This window comes from Ananas comosus, linkage group 19 (assembly GCF_001540865.1).
Source record: "Ananas comosus cultivar F153 linkage group 19, ASM154086v1, whole genome shotgun sequence".
In the NCBI taxonomy this organism is placed as follows: Eukaryota; Viridiplantae; Streptophyta; class Magnoliopsida; order Poales; family Bromeliaceae; genus Ananas; species Ananas comosus.
Genome location: NC_033639.1, coordinates 6,297,755 through 6,314,986, shown reverse-complemented (window position 1 = coordinate 6,314,986; position 17,232 = coordinate 6,297,755). Strand labels below are relative to the sequence as shown.

The 17,232-nt window shown below is 37.1% G+C and overlaps 1 protein-coding gene across 1 annotated transcript; it reads left to right on the top strand.

The window, feature by feature from the left end:
* LOC109725195 (tropinone reductase-like 3) lies at positions 668–16,084 on the top strand. The gene is made up of 5 exons (XM_020254295.1): positions 668–1,054; positions 11,498–11,632; positions 11,763–11,888; positions 12,183–12,284; positions 15,713–16,084. The coding sequence occupies exons 1-5, from the start codon at positions 803–805 to the stop codon at positions 15,860–15,862; spliced, it is 765 nt and encodes a 254-aa protein (XP_020109884.1). The 5' UTR covers positions 668–802; the 3' UTR covers positions 15,863–16,084.

The window sequence follows — 17,232 nt, the reverse complement described above, 5'->3', positions numbered from 1 at the left end:
TTTTAAATTTTTTGACCATTTAAATTTTTAAATGATAAAATAGAGAAAGCATCTCTCCCTTGTAGAGCGTAAAGATCATAATATTTCCATAGTCAATACATTCCCACCTTGTTTGGTTGGGGATAATGGTATCTCCGAACAAAAAAAAAAAAGGAGTGAGATTGCTATCCCACTCCTTGTGTGGCAATAAGGTGGAAATAGTTATTTCCCCCATTTAATTTTTAAAAAATTTAAATTTAAAGTTTAAATTTTAAAAATTCATAATTTATAATCTTAAAATTAAAATTTTAAATTTTAAATTTTAAATTGATATTTTAAGTTTTTTAAATTTAAAATTTGATATTTTAAATTTTTAAAATTAAAAATTTTATATTTTATATTTTTAAATTTAAAATTTAAATATTAAAAAATTAAAATTTAAATTCAAATACAATATAACGGCAATATCATTATTTTCTATTTATTATTGTCTATATTTTTTTTATTTCATCTTATCTGTCTAATATTATTTTTTTATTTTCAAAAATACTTTTAAGTTAACCAAATATAAAATTAATCTATTTAAATTTAAAAAATTTAATTTATTTTTGAAATAAGCTGTTCTTACTTAGTTCCCAAACAAACAAAAGTCTCAGCATCCGGCACGGTCGTCTTCCTCGTAAACATCGCCTTTCCTAACTCATTTTGCTCGTTGTAGTTTTTAGTTTTTAACTCCCGCCGTCTCCCTCGCTCTCTCTGTAGAGCGCGAGAAAAAAAAAAAAAAAAAAAAAAAAAAGACCGCACGAACCAACCTAACCCAACAATGGACGCGACGAACAAGAAGAGGCTGCAGGGGAAGGTGGCGATCGTGACGGCGTCGACGCAGGGGATCGGCTTCGCGATCGCCCTCCGCCTCGGCCTCGAGGGCGCCGCCGTCGTCGTCTCCTCCCGCAAGCAGAAGAACGTCGACGACGCCGTCGGCGACCTCCGCTCCAAAGGGGTCGAAGCCACGGGCGTCGTCTGCCACGTCTCCAACCCCCAGCACCGGAAAGATCTCATCGACACCACCGTTCGGGTAATCCTAATTTCATCCCTGCTGCCAGGCCCCAAACTTTCATACTTGTTTGTTTGCCCGTTTGCATATAACTATCAAAACTTTAAAAATTAGGGTAATTACCCGCACATCCCTTTAAAAAGTTCAAGCGTCGGAATCTACATGTATGTTCTAGTTATGGAAAGGCATCATTATTTTGAATGTTTTATTTTCAATGAACTAGAATTAGGGTTTTGTTCTATCCCTCTCTATCTCTTTAACTATCTCTCTAGGTGCTTCGATCCTCTTAAAGTGATTGTTTATCCCTGTTGATACGGTGGAACCGTATCACTTTCTCTCTAAACTTGGACTTTTTTCGAAAATAACCCTGTAAAATTTCGTATTTGCCAAACTAACCCTGTGAAATTTTTAATTGTGAAACTAACCCTCCTTTCGCCACGTGGGCGCCACGTCAGGGATTCCTCAAAAAGACGGTAAATCGTTCACCGTTTTTGTAATTTTTGTTGTAAAAGCGGTGAATGGGTCACCGCCTTTAGAAGGCGGTGAACCATTCACCGCCTTTAGTGCAAAGTTTTTCTTTCCGCCCTTTTCCCTTTCCACCCTCTCAAGTCCACCGTTTCTGTGCCCTCGAGAAGACGGGGAACGATTCACCGTCTTATCAAGGACACTATATTATGGACTTGGAAAGATTTGCGCAGAGAAGAGATTTGTACTAAAAACGGTGAATGGTTCACCGCCTTATGAAGACGGTAAACCATTCACCGCCTTCATAACAAATATCAAAGACGGTGAACGATTCACCGTCTTTTTGAGGAATCCCTGACGTGGCGCCCACGTGGCGAGAGGAGGGTTAGTTTCACAAATAAAAATTTCACAGGGTTAGTTTGGCAAATACGAAATTTCACAGGGTTATTTTCGAAAAAAGTCCCTAAACTTTCTTTGTAATTTATTATATATGTCATGCAGTCAGTAGAGCTCAGGTTAATCCTGGGTTAAGTGTTACTCTGGTTAAAATTGAGGGTAGATTCGAAATAAATTGGAACTTTTAGATGTTTAAATTTCATCACTTAAAACTTTTTAAGGGACAGATTTGAAAGTTTAAATGAGTCTTTTTCTGGAGTTAACAACTATTTTTAACTGTAGACTAATTGATTTGGGCTCTACGGATATATCTGAAAGAAGTTGAAACTTTAGAGAGGTAGATTTCATCACTTGCACATTTGAGGGGCAATATCAAAGGCAAGTACTTTTTGAGGGGTATTTAGCCAAACCCACTTAAAAACTTTATATTTGCCACCTTAACTTCTAAATTTTTACAATTAACCACTTGAATTAATTATTCCATCAGTATCAAGTGGCTAACATTAGCCTACTGATCGAATAGTCGTAAAGTAAAGATCACACGTCTCCAAATACAAGGATCTGTTTTTTGCATCAAAGTTTAATTTTACTGTTACTGTCAATTTCACCAGCTAGAGTTTTTGGCATCGAGAATGCTCATGTACATCACCGGTGTGCATTCATTATTGTTTTTCGGCCATTTGGCTAATATAAGTTTAAATTGGTAAAATGTAAATCTATTTGGTTTATTGCAAAATTTTGAAAATTTGGAAGGTAAATATGAAATTTTGAAAGTTTACATAGTTGTTTGCGAATGAGCAATAGTTCATTTGGTTCTAGTGCAATTAACCCTTTTTTTATTTGGGAATTGTTCGGCTTTGCTATTTTGAAATTTGGACTAGGGGAAGAAATCATTCTGTTAGTTCTGCATGATGGCGCTAGAAAAGAAATCCACCATACTTTGTTCTGCATGATTTTATGTCAGGTTTCTGTAATTTGGAAAGTTGAGTTCATGAATTCTTATTAAACTTTTTACTTTTTAAACTTGATCAATGCCTATTGGACTAGGCTCCCATCACTGCAGCGTTTGAAAGGGTTGATTAACAATTTTAGTTGGTCGATAGTTAAATTGTTATTTTATGAAGTCTAAGAAAAAGCACTATGGCCAATTGGATGGGTTTGAGACTTACCATGGACTTGGTTGAATGTATTTTAACTAATCCTTGAGGTCAAGGAAAGAAAAATTCATGGTGAAATGACAGTTTTAATATGGCTTGTAGATTTAAGGAATGAGAAGACAAAATTGAAAGAACTAAGGTCTTGTCATTTACCCAAGCTTGCTGTAAAGTTCAGGTTCTTTGGGCTACAAGAAGATCCTTATTTATCCGTTTTATGCCACTAATATGTGTTGGAACAGTCAATGGCTAGAATTATAGCTTCATTGAAAAGAATAAAGGTAGTTCGGCAAAATGATGGAACTGTGGTAGACAACAATTATCCCTTGAGACACGCCTTGTTTCTTCTGAAGCAAATTCTAATGGAGAATTTATTGCTATCGTCAAATTTTTGAACTACTTTTTTGTCCATATTGCTGAACAATTCAGTAAATCCATGGCTATTGTCCAGCAACTACATAATGTAATGATTCAGGGAAACTGAAATACAACAGCCGACCAGAAAACTTTAAGGGCTTTTTTCGTATCTTTGCCTCTTTGCTGTTTTATTAAACACAAATTTCGTGTGATGGGATGTGCCAACAGTTCAACTTCTCCATTATTGCCATTGTTGGATAGCTTGCAATGCAACCTAGCTAGATGCCAAACGATGTATTCTACAGAAAAGCGAGGAAGTGAAAAAGAAATGTTATTAGTAAGTTTGTTATTTTGTTGCCGAATAAAACCCATATATGTACAGATCGATAGCAGTTTGCCATTCATCCATACACTCTCATGTAGAATTAATGTTTTTTTTTTTTTTTTGTTTAAAAAAAGCTACTAGTATACCAAATGAGCCTTAAGCATTGCACCCTCATTTGCCTATAAGTTGTCCAGTCATGTTGAAGGGAATGAATTGGAAACACTGAAAATTACAAGCACAATAAATATGCAGGAAAAATAAAAGAGAAATTTCAGCATTAGAATTAATTATTTTCTCTTCTGTAAAAATGCAACACTGAAACCAAAGTATTTTGTCTTTAAAATCTAACTAAAATGAATGTTCACTATTTGATCAAAACGTGACATTCGAGTTTTTTATTCAGTTCCTGATGTTTAATGCATGCTCCTGGAAGGCCTTTCAAAAGCTCTCATAGCCAAACTTGAAATGTAATAGTCCCAGGAGCAACCTAAAAATCTATTAAGTTTTTTTTCTTTCTTTTTTGGTTGTTAACATGACCGAATGCCATCAGGACTTGCTGCTTGTTTGATCCATTTGAATTGTTGAATGAAGTGCCATCTCATTTCAACAGTTGCATAAATTATAAGCATCTATCTCATGCCTATGAAATAGCAATGTAGCTGATGTTATTATGTACAAATATGGATGCCATTTGTTAACAGTATGCATCTGATGTTAATTATGTAATATTAAGACACTAGATAATACAAACCATCCAACTTTGCCCTTTTGCATGACATGTTAGTTATACTGTGAAAGAACTTAACAGCAAAATTCCAATACCTTCTTAAGACTGAAGCTAATATTTATTATCTCAAGTTTCTATTCTTTTGGCACCTGAAAGATTTGGGTAAAAGCCTCCACAACCCTTCAAGGGATATATTGAAAATATATAGTGTACAAGGCTTTATATAAATGTATAAGCCAACTATAATACAACTGGGATAACCAAATGAGGAAAATATAATAAATATGCCTTAAATATGTAATTAGACAAATTGCTAATTACACTAAAATCTCCCTGCAATCTGAGCATCCTGAGATCGAATGTGAAGATTGGTGCGAAGCATAGAAAACCGAGTAGTCAAAAGCGGATTAGTAAATATATACACAAGCTGTTTATCAGAGGAGACATGAAGAATAGAGAGATCAACAACCTAGACTATAGAGAATGATGATCAAGCTCAATATGTTTAGTGTGGGCATGTAGTACTGGATTAGCAGCCAAATAGGTAGCATTGAGGTTATCACAGTTGATAGTGACAAGATGTAGTTGTGAAACACAGTAATCGCGAAGTATTCGACGAATCCAAATAGTCTCACCAAGAGTGAAGGCAACATAATGATATTTAGCCTTAGAGCTAGAACGTGAAATAGTAGGCTGCTTCTTGGTGGACCAAAAAATGAGGTTCGAACCAAGAAAAATATAGTAACCTGAAGACGAACAGTGGGTATCAGGACGACCCGCCTAGTCAGCTTCTGAATAAGCAATAAGAGACTGAGTAGACGATCAACAAAAATAAAGCCCATGAGAAATGGTACCACGGATATAGCGTAGTATCTGCTTAACAGCTTGCATATAAGGTTCTTGTGGCGCCTGAAGGAACTGAGAGACTAGATTGACAGTATACGAAATATTTGGCCAGTAAGAGTAAGATACTGGAGAGCTCCAATCTGACGGTAAGTGTAGGAATCATCAAGAGGTCGACCATGATGGGCCGACAAGCTAGTCATCGGAAAAAGGGTAATGGAGGCAAATTTGCTGGACAACATGCCATGGCAGTCAAGTAATTGACGAGCATATTTCTACTGAGTCAGTGAAACACCATCAGCGGAATCGATAATGTCCTATCCTAAGTAGTGAAGTGGATCCAAGTCGTTCATAGCAAATTCATTATGTAATGTCGAGATCAGGGCGTGCTACAATGATGTGGAGCTACTTGTCACAATAATATCATCGACATAGAGAAGCAAAACAAGAATATTGGCAGAAGAAGAAGAAATAAACATAGAAGGAATAGCTAAACTGCCAGTAAACCCCAACTTAGAGAGGAAGGACGTAAATTGCTGGAACCATGCATGAGGCGCCTGCTTGAGTCCATAAATGCCCTTTCGCAATAAATAAACATGATTGGGAAAGGATAGATGTACAAATCCAAACGGTTGTTTCATGTAAACTTCTTCATTAAGTGCACTATGAAGAAAAGCATTTTTCGCATTCAATTGGAGAAGTGACTAACCAGATGATAGAGCAACATAAATAACAGTTCGAATTGTAGTGGGTTTAACAACGGGAGAGAAGTCTTGTCAAAATCAATGGCCAATTGTTGCTTATACCCTTGGGCGGCAAGACGAGCTTTAAGGCGCTTCAAGGTACCATTTGCCTTTTTATTTATCTTGTAAACCCACTTACACCCAATTAAACTTTAACGCGCTTCAAGTTCAAGGTACCATCTGCCTTTTTATGTATATTGTAAACCCACTTACAACCAATGAGATTAATATTTGGAGGTGGTGATCCAAGATCCCAGGTAGAATTGGAAAGAACTGCCTGGAATTCTTCGTGCATAGCCTGACGCTAACATGTATCTTGAAGCGCTTCAGAGCTAGGCTCAACAGGAAGAGTAGAAAAAGAGGATGCTAAGAAGGAGGATGATTTTTTACGTTGCTTAGCCATAGAACACATGAGCATAGGATGAGTGCGAGCAGCAGTAGAAAAAGTGGGTGTAAGAGTATCGACAGGTATGGGAGCAGATGGTATGGGCTCAGTGGGTAAAGTGGGTAAAGTGGAGGGCAATGTGGTTTCGGTTGTGGTGGCGTCAGCCGAGGACACAATGATCTCAGGTGAGGTGGTATCGGGAGAAGTTCACAGCGGTGTCAACTGGAGGTGTTGTAGAGTTTTGTTTTTTCGGTCTTCTGGTATATAGACTTGATGCTCTTTATGGCGACCAGTCAAGGTGTTTGTTTCAGTTCTAGCCATCGGAACATCAAAATTTTCTATGGTAGTAGTACTCTGCATACAATTAGAATGTGGTGAAACCAGATAAAAAAGAGTAGAATTGGTTTGTGACCTTTCAAGATGAAGAAAATCAAAATCAAAAATAGCATCTAAAGTAGATGGATTACTTCCTAACAAGGGAGGATTTGACAGAAAATTCTAAAACATTTGAAAGTTTAGAAGTAGAATTATTAGAAGTGAAAAAATTTGAATGACAGAAATAAAGAAAACATTCTCAACAAAAGTTACATGGCGAGATATGTAAACTTTTGGATAAAAGCATCAAAGGCCCTTGCATTTATTAAAAGGGTAAGGGCCTAAATAAACATAGGGCAATGACCGAGAAGAAAGTTTGTGACTCGCGACTTCTATAGATTGGGATAACACAAACACCCCAAAACCCTCATTAGTTGCAGGTCGGGAGGAGAATGACCATGCAAAAGTTGATACGGTGATTTTCCCTCGAGTTCGGTGAGAGAGGGTATATGGTTAATAAGAAAAATAGCATTCATAAGTGCGTCTCCCCAAAAACGAGTAGGCATACATGAGGGAAAAAGAGTGCTTCGAACAATATTAGTAATAAGGTGTCTGTATTTTCTTTCTACTACATTTTTTTGTGGTGCATGTGGGAAAAAAAAAATTTCATGAACTATTCCATTTTCACGAAATAGAGTAGAAAATTGTTTATTTAAAAATTCCTTTCACCATCTGATTGGAAGAATATAATTCATTGGTGAAAAATGGTTTCAACTAAAGTTTTAAAACAACAATTTTTTCAAAAACCTTGTGCTTGAATTTTAAAAGATATATCCAAGAATAACGAGAATAATCATCGGCAAAAATAACATAATATTTAAACCCAAAAATAGAATCAACCGGAGATTGCCAAACATCAGAATGAACTAAATCAAAAGGAAAAGTCAATCGAGAATCATATTTATTATAAGAAAATCTCACATGTTTACTAGTGTTACATGCATTGCAAATTTGCAATGATATAATCTAATGTCAGAATCACCTAAAACGTTATTATCTCTAATGAACTTAGACAAAACTTCATGACTGGGATGATGATGATCTAACCTATTACGCCAGAGATTACTCTTATTAAATTTAGAAGCGAAAAAAGTAGTCTTTTTATTCCTGACACTAGCAACATTGGAAGGTCGAGAGGGCAAAGTGTCTTCCCAGTGCACAGCATTGGAGGAGCTCCTTCCCGGTTTCCTTGTCCTTCACACAAAAACCAATAGAGTCAAATTCAAAGGATGAATTATTATCATCACAAAATTTGTGAACGAATAGTAAGTTTCTTTTAATAGAAGGAACAATGAGAACGTCTTTAAGATTAAAGGATTTGGAAGGAGCGTTTAACTTAGTTTCACCTGTTTGAGTTACAGACAAAAGACTATCATTACTGGCAAATATTTTATTAGTTCCAAAGTAAGGCATAGAACTAGAAAGTATATTTGGATCTGGTGTCATGCGATTCGATGCTTCAATATCTGGCTACCAAACCTCTTCTGCAGAGCCATGAAGGTCATGGCAGCGAAGGTCTGTGGTATCTCATCAGCCATATAGGCATGATTGAATCTCTGTCTACACTAAATGGCTATGTAGTTAAATGTTTCACATATTTGACTTTGCGTTCTAGTGCGATGTATCATTGGTTGGGCTGATTGAGGCTGGTTAGATAAATGTATAAATGGTTGTGGCTGAGGATTGTATGCTCTAAATGGTCCATGACCAGGCTGCTGATTTCTTCCTCCTCGCTATCCACGACCACCTCTAAATCTACCTCCCCAGTCTCCTTGATTTTCTCTTTCACGATTTGCATAAAATGAGCTATACTGAGAAGAAGTGCTATGTCCAGATCTATGCTGCATCTCAATTTCCTCCTGCATCATTAAGGACGAAGCTGATTGATTGTCGGTTTTTCTGTGTGTGTTAAGAGCACTCACAAAGCCCCTGTACTCCTCAGGCAACCCAAGTAGCACTGTCATTACTAAGTTGTGATCTGATTCTATTTTGCTGATTGCCAACTGTGCTTTTCCAATGGATTTCACTTTCTGCATATACTGAGAAACACTCAGCATCCCGTTCTTAAATGTTTCGGAGTTCTGCTTTCAAAGCAAAGGCAGTGGATGCAAGTTTATCAGGAAAATATAGTTCGATGAAGATCCAAGCATCTCTAGCGGTCTTAGGTGCATCGAAGATCACCATCTGAAGGATGCTAAGCACGAACGTGACATTGATTGTAACACCCCACACTTATGTATTCTTTATTTGGCTCCTATTCTTTTAAAATTCGGACCTTTTCATAAATATTAGTTTTTGAGGGACTCGGCGGCATATTGTACCTAATTAACCCAAATCCCTAATTCATGTTGTTTCCTATTCGTAGCAGCCACCTACCCACCTTTCTTTCTCTCTCTTCCCTCTCCCGTACGCACGCTGTCGCTGTTGATCACCGTCGTCGTCACCGTCGTCCGCAGCCACCGCCGCAATCCTCATCCATCGGCATTTTTGATTCGCCATTGACGACATTTCATCGTCGTCGTTTCTATCTTTAAGAAGGTTCCGACAATTGATTTTCGTGCGATTTTCGACTGGATAGCTTCTTACCTTAGAAGCCACTTTTGAGGTAAGCGACCGGACACCCGTTAGTTTTTCGTAAAATAATTTAGAAAATACTTTGATTGTGTGAAAATCTTTATTTTGTAGATTTTAAAAATTAAGGGTTAAGCGTATATTACATATTTCTGTAAACTGAGTTTCAACTGTGATTGAAAGATTCTTTTAATAAAAGAATTCTGAAATTTGATAATTTGTTCTGTAAATTTGTGACTCGATAATTTTGAATTATAATGTCTCTTGGTATTCTGCTATGCTAATGTTGGCCATGTCGACATGTATTTTGTTATAGAAGCGAGCTTCGTCTTTGTATTGCGCCTTCGGGTGCCTGCGCCTATCCGCGCCTCTGTTTTGTTGGCACCTTCGGGTGCCTATGTTTTGTACATGCATCTCCGGTGCCTCTGTTCTGTTTGCGCCTTCGGGTGCCTCTGTTTTGTTTACGCCTTCGGGTGTCTTTGGATCTCGCCAACGGATCATATGATATAGTTAGGTGCCGGAGACTTAATATTTATTTCGTTTATATATTGAAAGAGAAATGCTTTGTAAAGTTATAGTTTCAATCCGATCTGAATTTTAAGTTTGATAATTCTTGTTTTCTGAAATTTGGTAAATTAAAAATCAGTCGCTTAAATTAATTTTTGTATTTATTTATTTATATGCTTAATCCGACTAATGTGGTGTATGGTTGCTTACCCAGGTACCGAGACTGATTTACCGGGCAGGGCTGCGACCGAGTGAACGTTAGACGTAGCTAGTTTGGATTTTTAGTTCCTTCTGTTTTTTCATATAGTATTTTCGGATGTGAATCTTTGGACTTCGTAAATGATCGTTTGTTATCTGCTTTTATTTCGTTATTTCTTCGTACCCACTTTTATTACTTATGATATTTTGTGGACCAAATCTCTTTTGTGATTCGTAGTAAGCTTAGTTTTATAGATGTTAGAATTCCGTTTGATTTTAGTTAAAATTCAATTTCTTAGTCTCATCTTATGATTCTTTGGATTTAGTGGAAAAATTAGTAATCATCTTTTTGCTAGTTTCCGTCTGATTCTGTAGCCTTGCATATTTGCTAGTTTAGCAGGTATGCGGCGTCTGTTACGCCCCGGGTTTGGGGCGTGACATTGATCAACGACATGACAGTTGTATCTTGCTTTTTCCGGGTAGCATACTATATATTTGGGACTTGTTTCTTATCTTCTTCTATCATCTATGGTGGTATCACACTTGTTCCGTTGACATGTGAAGCCATGCTGAAACTTTCCAACATATTGACAAAGACTTGCTTCCGCACAAGATAAGTTGTATTCGTAAGTTCCATCGTAAGTAATGTTTTAATATTAACAATTGGGGATGAAGAGAAAGTGCTAATATTCGCCGCCATAGATGAAGACAAAGAAGCAATCAAGACCAACAAGACAGACAACAATAGACGAGAGAGAAAGTCTAATAGCACTACAGCGGCATTGTAGCAATACTGTAGCAGCGCTATAACAGTAATGTAGTGGACTGTATCAATGATGCGATAATGTAGCAATGATGGCACTAGCAGATACTGTAGTGGATACTGTAGCAGCGTGGAGAGGAACGGAGAGAGGGAAAGAAGAGAGATCAATGGTGAGAAAGGATAGTTTCAATGTTTGATGGCTTGCCGCAGATCACTTTTCCTAGAGATTAAGGTTAAGCTCCGACACCATGAAAGATTTGGGTAAAAGCCACCACAGCCCTTCTAGGATTATATTGAATATATATAGTGTACAAGGCTTTACATAAATGTGTTAGTCAGCTAGAATTCAACTTGCATAACCAAATAAGAAAAATATAATAAATATGCCTTAAATACATAATTACGCTAATTATGCTAATTGCTAATTACTCTGACAGCACCTCTAATAAGTGTTCTCTCGTGATGCTTCTTACATTTGTTTGATCATTCCTTTGCTGAATACTGTAGATATGATGGGTTGCACATATATGCCGTTCAAACAGTTTCAACCTGTCCCCAGTAATTATTTTTCATTATTCTCTTTAGCAAGCCCTTTGTTCTTTGATCAAGCTGTCTCATTAACAACGAGAGTAATTGCAATGTTCTTTTATTGCAGAACTATGGACACATAGATATAATTGTGTCCAACGCTGCTGCTAATCCATCGATTGATAACATCTTGAACACAAAAGAGTCAGTTCTTGATAAACTTTGGGAGATAAATGTGAAGGCTACAATCTTACTTCTTCAGGTACATTATGTGCTAAAATTGTCTTCTAAATTCTGCGGCCCATTGTTGGAAGGTTTACCTGTTATCTTCTTTTTATTTCCTGTTTCACCACCTTCTTCTTTTCTTTCTTTTTTTTTTTCTCCTCCCTCAGGATGCTGCATCACACTTGCGCAAGGGATCATCCGTGATCATTATATCCTCTATTGCTGGTTATCAACCAGAGGCATCACTGGCTATGTATGGTGTTACAAAGACTGCTCTTCTTGGGCTTACTAAGGTACTGCAAAAATCCGTAAGGATGCACTTCAACAACCTTTTCAGCAGTATTGTAGAGAGAACTGATCATATTTAAGATCATAATTTAGCAGTACTTGCCAGTTGAGCCTGGCTATCTTAGTGAGACAATTGTAGCATTAGGGTATGTATACATAACACCTATCAGTTTGCTGAAGCAGTTGTCAACTGAAATTTTTATATCCTACTTCTTTGTTTTTTCTATTTACAGCCTATTTTCTTTATTCACCAGAAACTGCTGTATTTAGTAATTTGTGTCTTTTATCGTTGTTTCTAGGCCCTTGCTGCTGAGATGAGTCCGGAGACACGTGTCAACTGCATAGCTCCTGGATTTGTTCCTACACATTTTGCTGATTTCCTTACAACTAATGAAGCCATCGTAAGTGTTTCCTTATGTTATGCTTATTTAGATTCATCACACTTTCTTTTATCTGCCTATCTTCATCGTTACTCTAGAATCACTTAAAACATTTCCTGTAGTATTTTTTTGAGAGATAGGTAGCACGCTACCTGCTTCGTTTATTTTATTTAGAAATAAACTTAGCTGGAAATGTGAATCAACTAGGATTCGAACTTGGGCCTTGGGTACCAACCACCAACATTTCCTGTAGTATTTAGTGGCCTTCGTGTAGGTTGTGTTTAATTAGAAAATGCCACGTTTGGAATCTCTTTTTGTAAAGCCTTTCATGTTGAAAATAGAGTTTAGCAAAAAAAATGCATAATTTTTTTTTTAACCTAAGAGCCCATCCGACATACACAGATCCGCCAAATGGACAGAGTCTACTCTGTCCAAACGGATAGAACCTTCCCTGTGTATGCACAGCGTAAGAGCACAGTTTACATCATTCAACAACACAACAAACCACAAACAACCACAACATCGCATAATACAGCTACAATAAGGCGGAGAAATCAATCACAAATATTACTGCATCTAAAAATCCATCCAACAATAAGTGAAGAGAGAGGTAGTAAGTCTAAACCACTATAACATTTTGAAAAACCAAATTCCAAAATCCATCTACCACGAGAAAACTAAAACTGGTCAAATCCAAAACTTTGAGGTTACAACTCACATCTCACAACATATCTACGTCACGATCTCAAAAGAGGTAGTAAAAGGTTTATGAAGTTATAGAAACTCAAGATTCACAAGATAGGTCAAAAAATGAGGAAAGCTATTGAGGTTCTACCTATAACAACCTCACACACTGCGTTCAGACCCTCACCACCCGCCTCACTTGTAGAAGGGGCGTTGAGTAATATATAAATATGTTTCCTAATGGGAGCAAGGTGCCGCTGAGGGCAAGTTGCGCTCATTGGTCAATAGAAAGGAAAAGTAGGGTAACAATATGATAACTAACTACAGTAGCATAAGAGCAGACGAGTAAGGAGCATGTATGCCAATAAGTAAGATATGTCGCTTTTGTAATCAAATCGAGGTGCAAATTATGCCATTGTCAATCGGATGGTCAGTCCAACAAATAACCCAATCCATAGCCGCTGTAGTGATTTATAGACCTAAGGCAAAAGCCATGCCTGCACGAACCTGACTCACAGTAAAACGACCTCTTTTCCGAAAGAGAACACTTGCCGTTGGTGGGCAAACCGAGTTGGTGTACGTGAATGCGCATCATGTGGTGGCGAATCCTGCTATATGCTAAGTAACTGAAATGCAGTGAAAAGCTGCAAAGCTCGACCACGACGGTCAAAACTCAGATAGAGTAAAGCCAACCACAAGGTCAATCGTATGTCATATTCGTAATCGAGTGCAACCGATTAATAAAGTTAAAATCGACGGAGTAATTGTGTGTCATCCAATCCTACTCTACATGTCATATGTTCAATACAATAAGGTCCATACATGATAATCATAAAGCATGTGAAGAGGAATACAATAGTAAACTGACATGTATAGTAACTAAGCATGTATGATGTCATGATGATCTATATAAACCACTCTATCAATCTAGTATTATCCCACAACATGATATAACGATAAGTAAAGCCAAAAGGTAGAGCAAGTAACATGAATAGTAACGAAGTAGGTAAATTCAATATACTCAACAAGATATATGGTAGAAACATGATGGGAATAACCGAGTAGAATACTACTTTACCAACTTTAGATTGAAGCACCCACCTATGTACCGAATACTTGAGTCCACGACTGAACAACATGCCTAGATGTCTCCTGGACCTAAACAAGATCTAATAGTTTCACAATCAGTCCCCAAACATCAATTCAACACTAAACATGATGCTAAGCCATCAACAAACCCCTCGATGTGGCCGGAACGTCAGTTTCTACAACCGAATTCCACTTTCTGTCGGTATACACATAAACTCACTGAAATCATCATTTTGGTCCACAAAGTTTCACCGACATAGCCTCATGCCTACTCAGCCCACCCACTGTCCCGAAACACGCCAATTTAGGTGTTGGGACAGTCGAACTCAAGTGCAAATTGAAAAGGGCTTTGGGATCAAAATTATGCCATTTTGGGCTTCGAAAGTGTCGTTTTCAGCTTCGGAACCCACCACGACCCTCCCGCTGTCACTACAAACTCAACACATTGAGAATCTACCAGCCAAGAATGCTTGACAATGTTCTAAGACAGCCATAACAACATTTTTCCGTAATTTTTAAACCAAAAGTGTGCTATTACAATGAATTTCGATGCCAAAAAACCCAATGTGGCCCCAAAATAAGTTTCGGACTTTGGACAACTAGTCAATGGGGCAAAAATGCATATTTGATGATACCCAAGGTGGCCCATGATGCAAAATTGCATAAAAGATCCAATATTTTCATTAATTACGCTATTCACTATGTTAAGTGGAGTTTAGGCTCTTGTTATTGATGCTTCCACGATTTGGAAGCCAACCAACAGCACCAAGAGAAAGGTAGTGAGGTTCTAGACAATAGAGACAAGAGGGTGGTGCTCCCCAGAGGAGGGGTCGTTGGCGACGAGGATGGCCGGAACAATGCCCGCAGCCTGGGACAAGTCCCGCCAAGCAGTAGTTAGGGCAGCAGGGGAGCAACCTTGCTCTGCGTGGCTAGGGAGAGTTGGCGGCGGCTGGGGAAGGTAAAGTTTGATGGAGGAGACGATCTTCAAGATCTGGCCGAGAATGGTACCTTTTGGGTTCATGTCTAGAGCTAAGCTCGGGGGAGCTAAAGGCGGCAAGGTAGCACTGGAGAGGGGTCGCCGGAGGTCCGTCGGTCGGCAGCAAGCGGTTGGGAAGCCATAATCACTGAGAGGGGAAAAAAAGAGAGAAACATAAGAGGGATTGAGAGAGAGAGAGAGAGAGAGAGAGAGAGAGAGGGGAAAGGGCTCATCAGAGCTCCCCACTGACCGGAGTGGTGAACAAGATCAAAACTGTAGTATGTTTGTAAGTTCAACGGTATAAAACAATCTAAATTAGATCAAATTTTAATTAAAAAATTCTACTTACCATCAAGAAGAAGATCAAAACTTTCGATTTGAAATTTAAGTCTTTTATCACGGTTTTTATGGGATTTTTATTTTCAGTCGTTTATTTTGAGGCTACTTTTTTACTAGGCAAAGAAAGTCAAGAAAATTATGAAATTTGATTTTTAAATAGTTCAAACACTGTAAATCATGTCTAATGGAAGCAATCGTCGAATCGGATGTTCCATTATCAAAAATAATTTACAAGCAAGGAAGCCTATGTACTTTCAAGTAACCTAGCTCTTTTTTTATTATCGAAGTGTTTTTTTAAAAAAACTTTTCTGGATTTAGTTTATGCCGATATCCATGTTCTAAAGATAACTAACATGTACAGCGGAAAAGCATCGAAGAAAAAACTTTGATGAAGAGGTTAGGGACCACAGAAGACATGGCTGCAGCCGCTGCTTTTCTTGCGTCGGATGATGCTTCTTACATCACCGCAGAAACCATTGTGGTTGCTGGAGGAATGCCGTCAAGGCTCTAGATTCCCTTGAAACTGTTGACGAATGCATATTGCCTCATATTTTCGCTTCTTCCCTTTTATTTACAAATAAATTGTTTTCCGTTCCCAGTGGTAGATGTGTACACCTCTCCATTATGGTAAAAGTAACTTTCGGATATATTTGTGGATGCAATAAATATTTGTTCTGTATATCTAAGGTTTCATAGTTAAATTATAGATTACCCTACATCTTTTTGGGTGGAATTTGGACGTGGTCCCTATGCTTTCCACTAGTTCCGATTTGGTCCCTACTCATTTACTAGAACTGATTAGTCTCTGAACTCAGCAGAAATTTTTTTTCCCTGTGCTATAGTTGGGTTTATTTTCTATGTTAAATCCTCATTTGTTGGTAGTTCATATGGTTTACTCTTGAAAGATGTTGGAGGTTTTTCTTCTTTTCTTTTTTTTTCCCTGAAGAAAATGCAGCTAGGGACAATGGTGAATGAATTAACGTTAAACAATAGATCAAGGAACATATTACAATTTCTGGGTAGTTCATATGGTTTACTCTATCATAGTTTTTAGGAGGATGGCGCATGAGGAGATATACACCCGGTGCAGGCAATAATTTCTCCTCAGTTTGAGGATGGGTGGTTAATTCGGACTAACTTTTACTAATAATTCTATACTAGTCTAGACCAGGCCCGTGCTTCACGGCGGATAAATAATAGTTTAGCAAAATTAAAAATTTTAATTTATATAAATTTTAATAAATATTTTGTAGTATTTCAAAAAATTTAAAAATTTTAATTTGTACAAATTTTAATAAATATTTTGTTTAATTAACTAAAATTAATCATAATTAAAAAATAATTTTAAGTTGTCTATTTCAAAGTTTTTAATAGTTGAGGGCGTTTTTACACATTTTTTTTCGAAATTTGTTATGGTGAAAATGTATAAGACTTTCTAAACTTTTAATTTTTTGACTAAAATAATTTTATCAAAAATTTTATAAAATTAATTAAATTCATGAGTAGGTTCACAAGATTTAATAATTTTAATTATCTTCGGTCATTTTAATTTAACTAAATATAAAAATTAAAATTTAAAAAATTAAAAATTATAGTTAAGNNNTTTTTTGTCAACGTAGAAGGTGATGTAAACCAAACCCGGGTCCACGTTGTCAATCCGGAGTTGACATCCAAGTTAACGTCATGTATCTAGAGGTTGATTCAAACTTTTTTTTTTGAGAAATAGGTAGCGAGCTACCTGCTTCATTCATTAGGGAAATGAATTAGGCTTACATAATGGAAGCAGCCAGGGCCTCTAGAAAGGAACGGAAAACCGACGTAACAAAATAAAAAACGAAAAAAGACAAATAAACAAAGCACAGAAAAGACGAAAGAAAGCGG